The sequence below is a fragment of the Periophthalmus magnuspinnatus genome, chromosome 5 (genome assembly GCF_009829125.3).
Source record: "Periophthalmus magnuspinnatus isolate fPerMag1 chromosome 5, fPerMag1.2.pri, whole genome shotgun sequence".
Lineage (NCBI taxonomy): Eukaryota > Metazoa > Chordata > Actinopteri > Gobiiformes > Gobiidae > Periophthalmus > Periophthalmus magnuspinnatus.
In genome coordinates, this window is record NC_047130.1 from 3,226,472 (window position 1) to 3,239,461 (window position 12,990).

The 12,990-nt window shown below is 38.5% G+C and overlaps 1 protein-coding gene across 2 annotated transcripts; it reads left to right on the forward strand.

Moving 5' to 3' along the window:
* The first annotated feature begins 35 nt into the window (after nt 1-35).
* On the forward strand, nt 36-11,500 carry eogt (EGF domain-specific O-linked N-acetylglucosamine (GlcNAc) transferase). Of its 2 annotated transcripts, none has more exons than XM_033966012.2 (16): nt 36-96; nt 949-1,205; nt 1,338-1,435; nt 1,578-1,686; nt 1,965-2,059; nt 2,151-2,255; nt 4,926-5,032; nt 5,116-5,219; nt 6,077-6,169; nt 6,312-6,383; nt 6,660-6,746; nt 7,649-7,717; nt 7,993-8,054; nt 9,003-9,122; nt 9,402-9,504; nt 10,257-11,500. In XM_033966012.2, exons 2-16 carry the CDS (start codon nt 1,005-1,007, stop codon nt 10,401-10,403), a joined length of 1,572 nt encoding a protein of 523 aa, XP_033821903.1. In that variant the 5' UTR covers nt 36-96; nt 949-1,004; the 3' UTR covers nt 10,404-11,500. The 2 variants fall into 2 exon arrangements, with proteins under 2 accessions (XP_033821903.1, XP_055077669.1); XM_055221694.1 differs by having other exon boundaries at nt 72-96; nt 955-1,205; nt 10,257-10,483.
* The last annotated feature ends 1,490 nt before the right edge of the window (nt 11,501-12,990 follow it).

Genomic DNA, 12,990 nt, shown 5'->3' on the forward strand with positions numbered 1-12,990 from the left:
TTCCCATAAATGTTTCCGGTGTCATGGCGACCACCACCGGCGTCTGTGCTGCTTCAGTCTGGAGGATCTGAGCAGAGGAGCAAGAGCGTGGACAAGGTTTGTGTTAAAAGTTCATTTCTACACTTGGTCAGACTGTAGGATCTTTATTCTTGGTTCAGTTTAAATGTATCCTGCATCTGTAAGCGTTCATTATGATTGTTATGGGAAGAAGCACGCATCATTTTGTTACTTTGTCAATAACAAAGCGCACAACCATTAAAAGGCTCTAGCTGCACCAACACGAAATGCAAAATGATTCTTATAAATAATTGATTGCTTTCAATTTGCTGTGTGATATTTCATGTTTTGTTTTCTGTTTACTTCAGCACTTGCAGGTTTGCACGTGTAACGCTACAGTTATTGATTATCATCGAGGATCAGTCAAGCTTTAATGAACATTGATCACAGATTACATGCTATTGATTATATGGAATAACACATTATATCTGGACTTCTTTTCTTTGTGTGGTTTGGTTTGTAGGCTATACAGAGGTGCATGTCCACAGTCAGCCTACAAGAAATCTTCTATCATTTGCATAAAGCACTTTTCTTAGAATTTAGGGTAAATTAATTTTCCCTATCCAAAGAAAACTTCACCTATTCATCTGCAAAAGAAGTGGCTTTTATTGAGCCTATATTATCATTTTAACAGTCTAATTAATGTGAGTCAGGCTATTTTTTATTACCCATTAATAACACACCCCATAGTAACTTTGTGCGTATGTGTTTAGTTTCTTTTCACACACCTGTTTCTATTTTTGGTTTGTTGATATCATTTCTCACACAGTTGGAACCTGTGAGAAATGCTTCCTGTGTTGGATTTTGTCTGCTCCCACATAATGACTTAAGCAAAGCAAAAAATGCAAGGCTAAATCTATGTATGACTAGACTCTCCATTTTTCCTCACAGTCACAGAGGTCCACCAGGAGAGAGTGACTGTGTCCCATGTTGTTCTGGGTCTGACTATGCGGCTCTTGGTTGTGGGCATAGTTTCTTGTATGATTGTGCTTTCGTCTGAGGTGACTGAGGACCACAGCCACATAAAAGTAGCAGAGCAGCTGGACTACAGCAGGATTTCCCTGCCACCAGAGCACATACCCTACTTCCTCAACAACAACAAGAGGGTCACCAAGATATGCCGCAAGGACGCCCTTTGCCCTTTTAAAGTAAGATTAGTTATAATGATGGTACAGTGACTCTTTCTGAAATGTACAGCACATATCATTTAAAGCACAAATACTCTAAAATGATTTGAAGGTCTACTTTAAAATGTTTTTTTGTTCCCGTTTCCACAATAGGAAGCTCTGGGCAAATCAGCATGTTGGGGTTATGAAAAGAACTGCGATCCAAAGAAGCACTTTGGCTATCCTGTTTGCACCAAAGTCGACACAGGATGGTAATTACCTCCATGCACAGAGACATCTATCTAGACTCTGATCATTAAAGTGACTATTACAACTAGTAGCAATATGGGGAAACATCTTTGATTGCAGGATAAGGACGTGTTCAGTCTAAACAAATCTCGCCTTTTCTGTCAGGGCACGTACACTGGAAGCAGCCCAGAAGGTTTTCTGGAAGCAGGCTGATTTTGGCTATGTGAAAGAGCGCCTCTCTGAGCTCAAAGTATTGTGCAAGCCCACCAAGCCGGTGAGTACAAACGCTCCCTTCCCTTGTTCCCACAGTTTGCAGTCAACAGGAAGGCAGCTGGCATTCAACCCGTTAAAGGATATTGTCATTGTGTGCTATATGCTTAATGTACACTACACACAACCTAAAAGCACCAGTCAAGCAACCTCTGATTTTTATTCTTTGTAGCTTTTTTATGTAGAAGAAGAATAAAATAACAATGGTCTGTCAGCTGTGTGTCCAAGCTAAAGTACTAAACAAAATTACACAGATATTAGATCTGTCATTTATCTACCTAGGGAGATTCCACATTGAAATGCAGCAGCCACACTCGATTCTGTAAGGCAACAAACCTTTATTTGGACTTGCGTAACCCTCGGCGAAGCCATGAGAGGTCAGTGGATTTGAATTTGACCCATGTCTCTGTAGGCAAAAGTAATACATGGTTTCTTGTGTTTTGAAAAGCGTTTATGTTTACTCTGCAGATACAAGGATGATTTCATTCAGAGAGGTGAGATTGGCGGCAGCTGTCGACTGAACAAGCGTGCACTAGCTGCTGCTGGAGAGCATAAGAGCCCTTTACAATCCTGGTGAGACAAGAGACAAGCATGTCCTGTCCTGATTCACTGTCTAACTAATGCAGTTTTACTGTTAGGAAATCCACCTTCACATTTTTTGGTTAACTGTGTTATTCTGATAGAAGTCACAACTATCTACCATATGCAGTACAATGCAACAACACTGTTTAACCTTCTTATTACATGTTGTTACCGTGTAGACTAAAATAAAGCATCACCTAAGTTATTATTTGCTGCATAAGTGCGTAACTTTTCAACATAAATTTGAGAGAGAGTTGTTAATTAATTTGTTTTAAATGTAAAATTATCTAAAATTATAGGATTGATAAAATATAAAGAAAATCTATCAAAATGCTTGAATGATCTTATGACATGCTAAACTACTAATTTGACTAAAACAACATAGTTAAAACATAAAAGAGTGTACATTGTTTTCTTTAGTCTAGATAATTTCGGGAAAGGACATGAAAAGAAGATGTGGCATAGATAGATAATCCTTAAACTGTTACCTAGCAACCATACTTTAAAGCTTATCCAAGTTAATATCCATTAGAATAGAATGCATTTATTGTCACTATACATATGTACAACACCATACATATGCACAGCGAGATTAAAAACAACTCACCCTTCAATACAAACAGACATGGAACACTCTAACACAATATAACTAAGATAGCTAGACATTAAAACATTAAAGCATTAAAACATTAAAACACCCCAGACTACAACTCTCAACAAGATTTACAGTAAATACTGCAGAGTCACATACTGCACTGAGCAAGTATTGCACTATATTAACTATTGCACTGATAAATATTGCACTATGTTAAATATTGCACTACATTAAATATTGCACTGTATCAAATATTGCACTCAGACATATTGCACTGAATCAAATATTGCACTATATTAAATATTGCACACAAACGACCTTATTGCACTCAATAAAAATATTGCACTATTTTAAACATTGCACAAGTCGGAGGTCAGTGCATACGTTTATTTTACTATAAATCAAATGCTAGCACCGTGATTCGATTTGCAATGAATATTTAAACCTTCAGGAAAAAAAATATATATCCTTGCTTGTTAATTGTCCCTGCATTTTGGATATAACTCTTTTTATTGATGACCTACACTCACCTGAACGTTTATTAGGAACACCATACTAATACGGTGTTTGACCCCCTTTCGCCTTCAGAACTGCCTTAATTCTACGTGGCATTGATTCAACAAAGTGCTGAAAACATTCTTTAGAAATGTTGGCCCATATTGATAGGAGCATCTTGCAGTTGATGGAGATTTGTGGGATGCACATCCAGGGCACGAAGCTCCCGTTCCACCACATCCCAAAGATGCTCTATGGGGTTGAGATCTGGTGACTGTGGGGGCCATTGTAGTACAGTGAACTCATTGTCATGTTCAAGAAACCAATTTGAAATGATTCGAGCTTTATGACATGGTGCATTATCCTGCTGGAAGTAGCCATCAGAGGATGGGTACATGGTGGTCATGAAGGGATGGACATGGTCAGAAACAATGTTCAGGTAGCCCGTGGCATTTAAACGATGCCCAATTGGCACTAAGGGACCTAAAGTGTGCCAAGAAAACATCCCCCACACCATTACACCACCACCAGCCTGCACAGTGGGAACAAGGCATGATGGATCCATGTTCTCATTCTGTTTACGCCAAATTCTGACTCTACCATTTGAATGTCTCAACAGAAATCGAGACTCATCAGACCAGGCAACATTTTTCCAGTCAACTGTCCAATTTTTGGTGAGCTCGTGCAAATTGTAGCATTGTAGTCAACCATGCCACGCTCAAAATTGCTTAAATCACCTTTCTTTCCCAGTCTGACATTCAGTTTGGAGTTCAGGAGATTGTCTTGACCAGGACCACAGCCCTAAATGCATTGAAGCAACTGCCATGTGATTGGTTGATTAGATAATTGCATTAAGGAGAAATTGAACAGGTGTTCCTAATAATCCTTTAGGTGAGTGTAGACAGAGGCCTTCCTTTTAAAGAGCCCATATTACGCTATTTTCTGATCTATACCTGGGGTTGGGTTTTGTTTTGTTTAATTCACACATTTAGCACATAAACCCTGCATATTTAGGCTGAGTTCTTCTCTCAAATAGAAAACACTCTGTTCCACCTTGTGATGTCATGTGGTAGTAGGAAGTGCTCCACTGTGTTTTTAAACTCCACACACCTTCACTAGAATCATTTGGATGATATCAGCCCTGGAATGGCCAATCTCTACTGAACTAAAGATAAAAAGTTCCACCTTGTGATGCTTCATGACATCACAAGGTGGAACAGAGCATTTTGAGCTGAAGATGTAGGCAACACAAACACGTGTGAATGAAACAAAATACAATGTCAGGTATGTTTTTGATGAGGTAACACAATTATAACATGGCTTAAAGCTCACCAGTGTCAATTTTGTGTAATATAGGACCTTTAAGAACTTTACAGCTTGACATCTTCAGCTTTTTCCAGTTTTTCTTCACAAACAGCCTTTTGACTGTGAAACGATGATAAATATTACATCACGTACTATCCTCCTAAAACAAATAATTAATTGAACTTGAACATATAATTATTCTGAGGGTTTACAGAATGAATCACCTCAGTATTGTGCATAAACAGTCTCATATTCATTTTTTGCAGGTATGCTGAGCTTCAAACATACACAGAGTTAAACTTTCAACCCACTGATGACCAACACTGTGACATGATAATAGACAAACCTACTATTTTCATGAAACTGGATGCAGGTCAGTAAAACACAATACATATCTGATGCAAGGACTGCAGAAGCCGAGTAATATTGTGTAAAGATGTTCTATTGTTGTTGAAGGTGTGAACATGTATCATCACTTCTGCGACTTTGTCAACCTTTACATTTCCCAGCACATCAACAACTCCTTCAGCTCAGACGTCAACATCGTTATGTGGGATACGGTAGGCATCTGATCACACGCTTAATATGGAGGTGGGGTACTAGGAAAAATAAACAAAATGTGATTGTTTGCAAAGTTAATACAAGTTTACGGTAATCTCAAAGGCGTAGCAAATTAACGCAGAAAGCTGGGTCACTAAGTAAATACACATTTTTTGAATAAACTCAGTGAGACCGTTTAAATGTTTGCGAACAAATTCTTTCTAAATTTTGAAATAGAGGCAACTGGAGGCAAAAGTGAAGTGAAACATAATGTGACTTCAATGGAGAAATTAGGATTAACCACAGAATGTCACAAAATATAGCAATTCAAGGGGCTTTGGCAAATGAAAACCACTCTGCTAGATGTAGATTATATACTTTCCTGGTTTTAAGGACATTTACAATTGTATCCTTTGTGCCGTTTGTTTATTTTATTTGAGAGTTTGCCTTTTGGCATTTTGATAAAGGCAAAATCAGGAGTTTTAGGTTTTACTTGGCAGAAATGTTGACCCCAGAATATGTGGATACAGATATATTACATACTATACCTCAAATACCGTTTTATGCAAAAAAGATATATATTTTTTAATCCACAGTAAAGAAGCAAATCCCGGGAAAATTATAAAGACTTCATATCATTCGTGTTTAGATCTGATGTCAGTTAATCATTTAAGATGTACTATTTCTTCATTTTGCCTCCAGTTATCTCCTTTCTTCACATTCGGATGACGTGCATTTTAATGGGTGTAATGGGGAAGATTTTGATGGCACTGACTAAAACCCATCAAACTGACTATTACCCAGTTTACTTTTATGTTTGCTTTTTGCGCAAATACTTTCTATTCTTTCATTAACATGTTTTTGTCTTTTGTTCCAGAGTAACTACAGCTATGGGGATCTTTTCAGTGAAACATGGCAGGCCTTCACAGATTTTGATATCATCCACCTGAAGACCTATGACTCTAAACAAGTACGTATCATAGCACCATTTAAGACCAGACTAAACCTATATGTAAATAAAATCATCGTATAAATTAAGAGTGAATATCTAGCTTGAACTGAGCATTATTACTATTTATGTTTATTGTTCATATATTCACTTCTGTCCGTAGGTATGCTTCAAAGATGTTGTCTTTTCCCTCCTTCCAAGAATGAGATACGGGCTTTTTTACAACACTCCTCTAGTGAGTTTTATTTACTGTATGCAATATCTGTTGTAGATGATAAAACATAGATTTATTTAGTTTTGGGCCCAATAGAAATCAGACTGGTGGGGGTGGACTAGGAAACACAGGACTATTTTGTCTTCATGGATGCATTAGAGGTCACTTGCCGAAGTATCTAATGCTGTTTTCAGAGAGAGGGGTGATTCTTGTCAGGTGGTTATGAAAATAAACAGTGTAGCAGGTAATAAGGTTTTATAATGTGTATAATCTTTTATTCTTGTTTGTGTTTGTCAGATTTCCGACTGCTCCAGTGAAGGGCTGTTCAGGGCTTTCTCTCAACATGTCCTCCACAGACTGCACATTGCTCAGACTGGACCAAAGGTATGAAAAGCCCAAGTAAACGCAAAACGAATGATTATTTTAAAGGAGGCATTGTATATAAAATTGACTTAATAAGTGGTGTTCATGCATGTTTGAGTAATCTGGCATTGTTGAGCATTGCTGAGACTTGATTCCTCATAAAATATCAATTTTCACGTACCTCCTATCTCCCTCAAGGTGTTAGAATTATTTTACTTACATTTATAAAAAAAAAAAAAAAAATCACACTCTGAGTCATACATGTTGGGTTCAGAAAGTTATGTAGGTGTTTTTCAACAATAAAATCAAGTAAATTAATTAAATGCTGCTTACTACGGTAAAATACTGCTCTGAAGAGGTGGGGCCTTTTAGCTGTGCAGTTTTAAACAGTAATTTAATGGACTTTCTATTATTAACCTGATTGTGATTGATATTGTGGTTTACAATGACAAAATGTAAAATAATGATCTACATGTTATAGGCCTGTACCTGTTTTTTCCATGTATTTTAGCAAAATTTGGCTTGCCCGAGTAGAGATAATGTGCAAGCAGCTTTTGAGGGCAAAATGCGTCCTCTGCACACCCTCTCTGACTCTGAATTATCCGAATTATAATGCGTTTTATTTTCCACTAGTTCTTGTTAGCTTGACCCTCATGGCAAAAATCTGCTCTAGCCTCTGAACGTTGTCAAAAGCGGTTATAAACTCAACACTGTGAATAATTAGAACGCTCAGAATGCACAAGGTAAATGAGAAGTAACTGCAAACTGTTTAAAATGAACTAGCTCTGTTTTTTCACATGTTCAAGACAGTCAAAATCAGGTAAAACTAAAGACCATAAAAAGCATAATGTGTCTTCTTTAATTTAATCACACATTTACCTTATTGTGCTGTGTTTGATTATTGGCTGCGCTGCACTTTCCAGGAGGGGGCAGTTCGCGTCACCCTGCTGGCACGTAGCACCGAGCACAGGAGAATTTTAAACCAAGTTGAGGTGAGCCATCCAGCTTCCCCCCACCCGTCTAGCCCACCGCCGAAGCCCAGCCGCCGTCTTCTATCTCCCTGTCGCTCTCTCTCCTGGCTTCTCCATCGTCCGTCTCAGCCTCTCAGACAGACATTGATTTACTGCCAGCCTGTGTTAAATGCCTATTTAAAATCTTATTCGCTATAAACAATACAAGTAAAGGAGGCCCGTGATTTATACTGCCGACAGCTATATTTGTTTGCTCTCTCATTGATCAGGGAATGTGTTGGGCCTTTGTTTTACAGCTGGTAAATGCCCTGAAGACGGTGCCATTACTGGAGGTCAATGTGGTTGACTACAAATACAAGTGAGTTATAGCTTAGCCACTATATTACTACACAGCACTTCCACACAACAAATTGACCATCATAAAAAACTCATGGGCCACTTTATTTCTTTTGTATTGCACATATCGTTTTTATTACACAGATCTATCAAGAACAGTTGATTTAAAATGAAGAGGGAGAGTCAAACAATTACTGCACTTTATTTTTGGGGGTACATGTCAAAGTGACTTTCTAAAATGAAGGAAAAAGTAGATGAATGCGTATTAAAATTCCTTGTTATTCCTCTTATTTTTTCAGTTGTGCGTTATGTAACATTTCAGGAGAAGTATTCGACACCCAGAAATGTTGTCTGAGTGAAATTGTTATTGTTTTCCCAAGAATGTTCCGCAGAATAAACTTTAAAGTCATTTGTCTTTGTAGAGACAAGTAACTGGCAAAAGCAATAAAACTAAATTTCGTGGAACATTCCAGGTGAAGTGATAACATCTCCGTGGAGACAGGCAGGTGGCGCATCCTACACCAGCAAACCTGTTTCTGATAAAGATAACAAAAAAACACTCTTTGTTTAGACAATAGAATGTTTTTCAGCATTAAATCGTGTACTTTTGTTTATATTACCATGTGGTCTTTTATCTGTGTAGTCTCTTAGTCTTCCAGATAGGTCCTATTGTGTTCCATGGGTGTATACTAGTCTGTGTGGTCTTATACTTGTTCTGATACAGCTTGACATCATTCTAAAGCTATTCAGGAAAGGTTCATCTCTGTCCTGTGAATGTGACTTTTTTTGTATTGATACCTGCTCAAATGATTATCTAGTTTGACCACCGTAAACCACAAGTCCCCTATAAGCCGTAGTCACAGACAGACTTCACCGTCTTTATCAGCACTAAGTTTGATCATTTAATTGAAGAAAAACTAACATTCTTTTTGTGATCAATGAATGACTGGTACATATTTCTGCTTTATAGGGACATTTCTTTCCTGGAGCAACTGAGGATCACCCATAACTCTGATGTGTTCATAGGAATGCACGGGGCAGGCCTCACACATCTGCTCTTCCTCCCTGACTGGGCTGTCATATTTGAGCTGTAAGTGAAACTTCACCTGTGTACCTGATCAAGTGTAGAGTAGAAATAGACAATGTGTGACTGAGACTAAGAAAAATGTATTAAAGCATAAAGCTACCAGTGCTTCCTTGAACCACACTGCTGTAAAATATGACCTTATTAAACCGGCATTGGTCACACCTGGCTGCTGTGTAAGAAACTGATTGGAAAGTATGTTTAAGTGTCTGTGTGTGTTTGGTGGCGTGTGGTACAGAGCAAAGAGTGCACAAAAGTTAACGTGTGTTCGTCTGTCCCTCTCAGATATAATTGTGAGGATGAGAGCTGCTATCGGGATTTGGCGCGTCTGCGGGGCGTCCGATACGTGACTTGGCAGAAAATTGACAAAGTGTTCCCCCAGGACAAGGTAGGAGGGGAGAAGTCCCATATCAACTATTAGCGTTCTGGCACCTGCACACTTTTGGTTTACACCACCTGGCTTTTAGACTCGCACACCTGCTGCATGTCCACGTCCAATTAATGAACAGTGATTTTGGCTCATTTTTCTCTGTTTATGTTTTATTGCTTGTCTGTATCGGTGCAATAAGAAGTGCACCTGAGAGGCAGCTATAAACGACTATAACTGCTGTATTTATTTTTATGACTGTAATCTTTGCTCCACACACTACACACTTGAAACATAGATTAGCTTTTACTTGAGGAAGCATGTTGATAAGCCTTTTTGTTTTTAAAGGAGCACTATGTAACTTTTTTTTGCTATAAAAACATCTGGAATTGATTAAATGCAACATGTGTTTAATGCTAAATGGTGGAGTAACATCTCTACTGAATTACACACTTCACCTTAAAATAAAATGCAATACATTTAAAGGGAAAAAAGTTTGTTATTGTTCAGATGTTTCTGTAATTTTATTTATTCATTTATTTTATTAGTTTTATATTTTTTTTTACTGTTTCACACAGGCTGGAACCAGACATACTTTTCACAGTCAATGTCAGCTCCTCTCATAGACACTCACTTACTCACTAAATTGATTTCCATCTTTAAACAATGATTTTTCATTTATCCGAGATTTTCATATGTTTATTTCTGAGACTAACTACCATCAATCTTCAACAGTCTAATCTTATCTTTTCACTTCTTATGTAACATTTTAGGGGCACCACCCGACTCTAGGAGACCATCCAAAGTTTACCAACTACACTTTTGATGTGGAGGAGTTTATGCGGATTGTGTTGGAGGCAGTGGATTATGTCACTGAACATCCCAAATGGAAACGTCCCACACTACATGAAGAACTATGAGGGAGAGGCTGCTGTTTACTCTGGAGGCTCACAGGAGTTTGAACGAAATTGATACCTCAGTTTTTACCAGCAACCTGACACTAGATTACTATTTTCTAGTAAGTTTTATTTTTTGAGTGAAGGAAATGAAGGCACTACACCAGTTTATGTTCATCCCATGAGGACAGTATTAACCAAAATGCAGTAACCACAAGATTGCTTCATATGTGACACGTTGTCATGTTTTATCAATGTTAGTGCCTCTTTAAGCTTATGTGGAGGAACAGATGTCTCTAAACACTGACATACCGTTACACAGCTAATAGAAATGAAGCGGTCTAGGTTATCAATTACTTTAATATGACATAACCAATTGAGTTGCATATATTCATATTGTCGATTGCACATTTACCACTGACTGGATCATTTGTCCAGATTTTTTACACAAATATCTTTTTAAAACTGGAAAACGGTGTATAATATGATAACTGATTTCAAATGTGTCTAATGTTTACCCAAAAAGATCTATTTTGGCTCTCATGATAAAACACTAATAACAAGCTAAACCAACGCTGCTACATACCACACCAAACCAGTGTTCTTGTAAATTTAGTGTCCTGAACATTTCAAACTACTTTGTGAAACAAAGAAATACTGACTAATTATTTATTTGTTGACCCAGTCTTTATGGTTTAAAAATGTTTTGTTGTTTTCTAATTCTTGCACAGTTTTTTACACATTTTTGTTCTTTGGCTTAAAATGTTTTATTCAATGCTTTGCTATTTGCTACTGAAACTTTTAACATTTTTAATCAAAAGATGAACACAGCAGTTATGGTCAGTTCTATACTACGACAAAGCTGTTTTGTTTTTTTGTTTTTTGGGGTTTTTTTTGTTTTGTTTGAGTCCAGGAAGTGTTAAGTTACCCAAAAATATAAGCACAATTTTGCTGCCTGATGCAATGGTGGGGAATATTTGTTTCTGCTCAGAATACTGCTTTTGTGGCATTTTGTATTATGTTTTATTTATGGATAAAATTGTGTTCAACTGACTCAGAGTTTTTTGGTTATTTCTAGCCTTTATAACAGTGTGATATTTTCAAATAAATAATTCTGAAATCGCTGAAACGAACCTTGTTGTCTGTGTCAGCCACATCAAAGATTTAATTCCCTCAACTTCAATTTTATGACTCATGGGGTGAATTATGGCTTTGCAGAGTGGCTTTGATGCCGCTGTCTCTCGCTTCTTGCTGATGTCAGACGACTCTTTGCTGTAGCTTTCATTATTTCACCAAGTCCGGGTGTAGGAGGGGAGCAGCCTCTCTGCAAAAGGGCACTCCTTCAGCTTTTACTGTCGCTGTAATAAATCTGGATGACCTCAAGTAGTTTTACGCACAGTGCTGGATTGTGACCACGTGGGGGCAGTACAACACCACGCATGAGTCTGGATTTCAACCAAGAGCAGCGTGATCACCCGTGACAGACCTATTCCAAAAAGCGGGGCGCACTGCTGCTTAATGCTTTCAGGAATATTTTCAAAGCATAATGTTGAACAAAGTGTTATATGTCACAAACTATTACCTCACATGGCAAGCACTCAGCAGGGATTCATTCATAGCTCACTGCAAATGTTGTGTCTGAACTTTCTGGTTATTGACAGGCACGAGGCATGTCTGGGATGGACACTATTTATGGCCCTTCTCGGGTTACTGCTACTGACCTCCTAAAGAAATGAAGGATCTCTATGCGTGGGGTAGGATCAAAAGCAGAGGAACCGAGATGTCTGTTCTCATTAACCTTCGTGGCGCTTACAGATCGATAGGAAGACGAGTCCTGTTTTTTGGTTGCTCGTTCTGCCAGAATGGAGAACTGGGTACCATACAAATATAAGAGTGTAGCTGAACCACAGTATTCAGCAAATAAATCAAGGTTTTTCTTTCGTCTTCTGTGCGTGTGGTGAGTGTGAAGAAGCCGCTCCTCTCTTGCTCCAGTGGCCACCAGGGACAGCGAGATTTGGTTAATGAGGGCGCACACCAAACTCGCATTACGCACGGCTCTATATCCACTCCGGCTCAGATGATCTGGAAGTCCTTCACCAGTTGCAGTAGTAAACTCTGCCTGGGTGGCCTTGTTTTGTCAGGCCGTAAGTAATTGTGCGCTTTCCCCCTGAAAATGTGAAATTACATATCTCTGTCGCCCTTAATACGGGCCCTGTGGACTGAAGAAACGTCTCTAGACGCGTCAGGACGTAAAGTTATTGCTGCCTGCTTTTATCCACTGCGCCACGAGCTGTGAGTAGAGTCATTAAGCCACACTGAACTGTGACTCACACTTTCAAATGAGGTGGGGGCTGTTGTTTTACGAGTTTAGATTACAAAAGCACAGGTTTATTTCCTCGTGGCGTCCCCTCAAAAGCAAGTATTGGCAGCTAAACCCGCACGCCATGATTTACAAACCTAAAGCACCCGTTCATTAGCCTCACATGTCTCAAACTAATTTAAACTCCCGCCCCATGATCATTAGTACGAATCCATAAATACATTTAAAGACAGAATTCAAGACAAATCACTCCTGGTGTTTTCATTATTTCTGTGCGTTAAAAGGTACGCC

What these genes read in the sequence shown, in the direction of transcription:
- eogt (XM_033966012.2), top strand. Translation starts at nt 1,005, where the DNA reads ATGCGGCTCTTGGTTGTGGGCATAGTTTCTTGTATGATTGTGCTTTCG. An exon ending in ACCAAAGTCGACACAGGATG is followed by an intron (nt 1,436 to 1,577) that starts GTAATTACCTCC and finishes CTTTTCTGTCAG; the next exon opens with GGCACGTACACTGGAAGCAG. An exon ending in GTGGTTGACTACAAATACAA is followed by an intron (nt 8,055 to 9,002) that starts GTGAGTTATAGC and finishes TCTGCTTTATAG; the next exon opens with GGACATTTCTTTCCTGGAGC.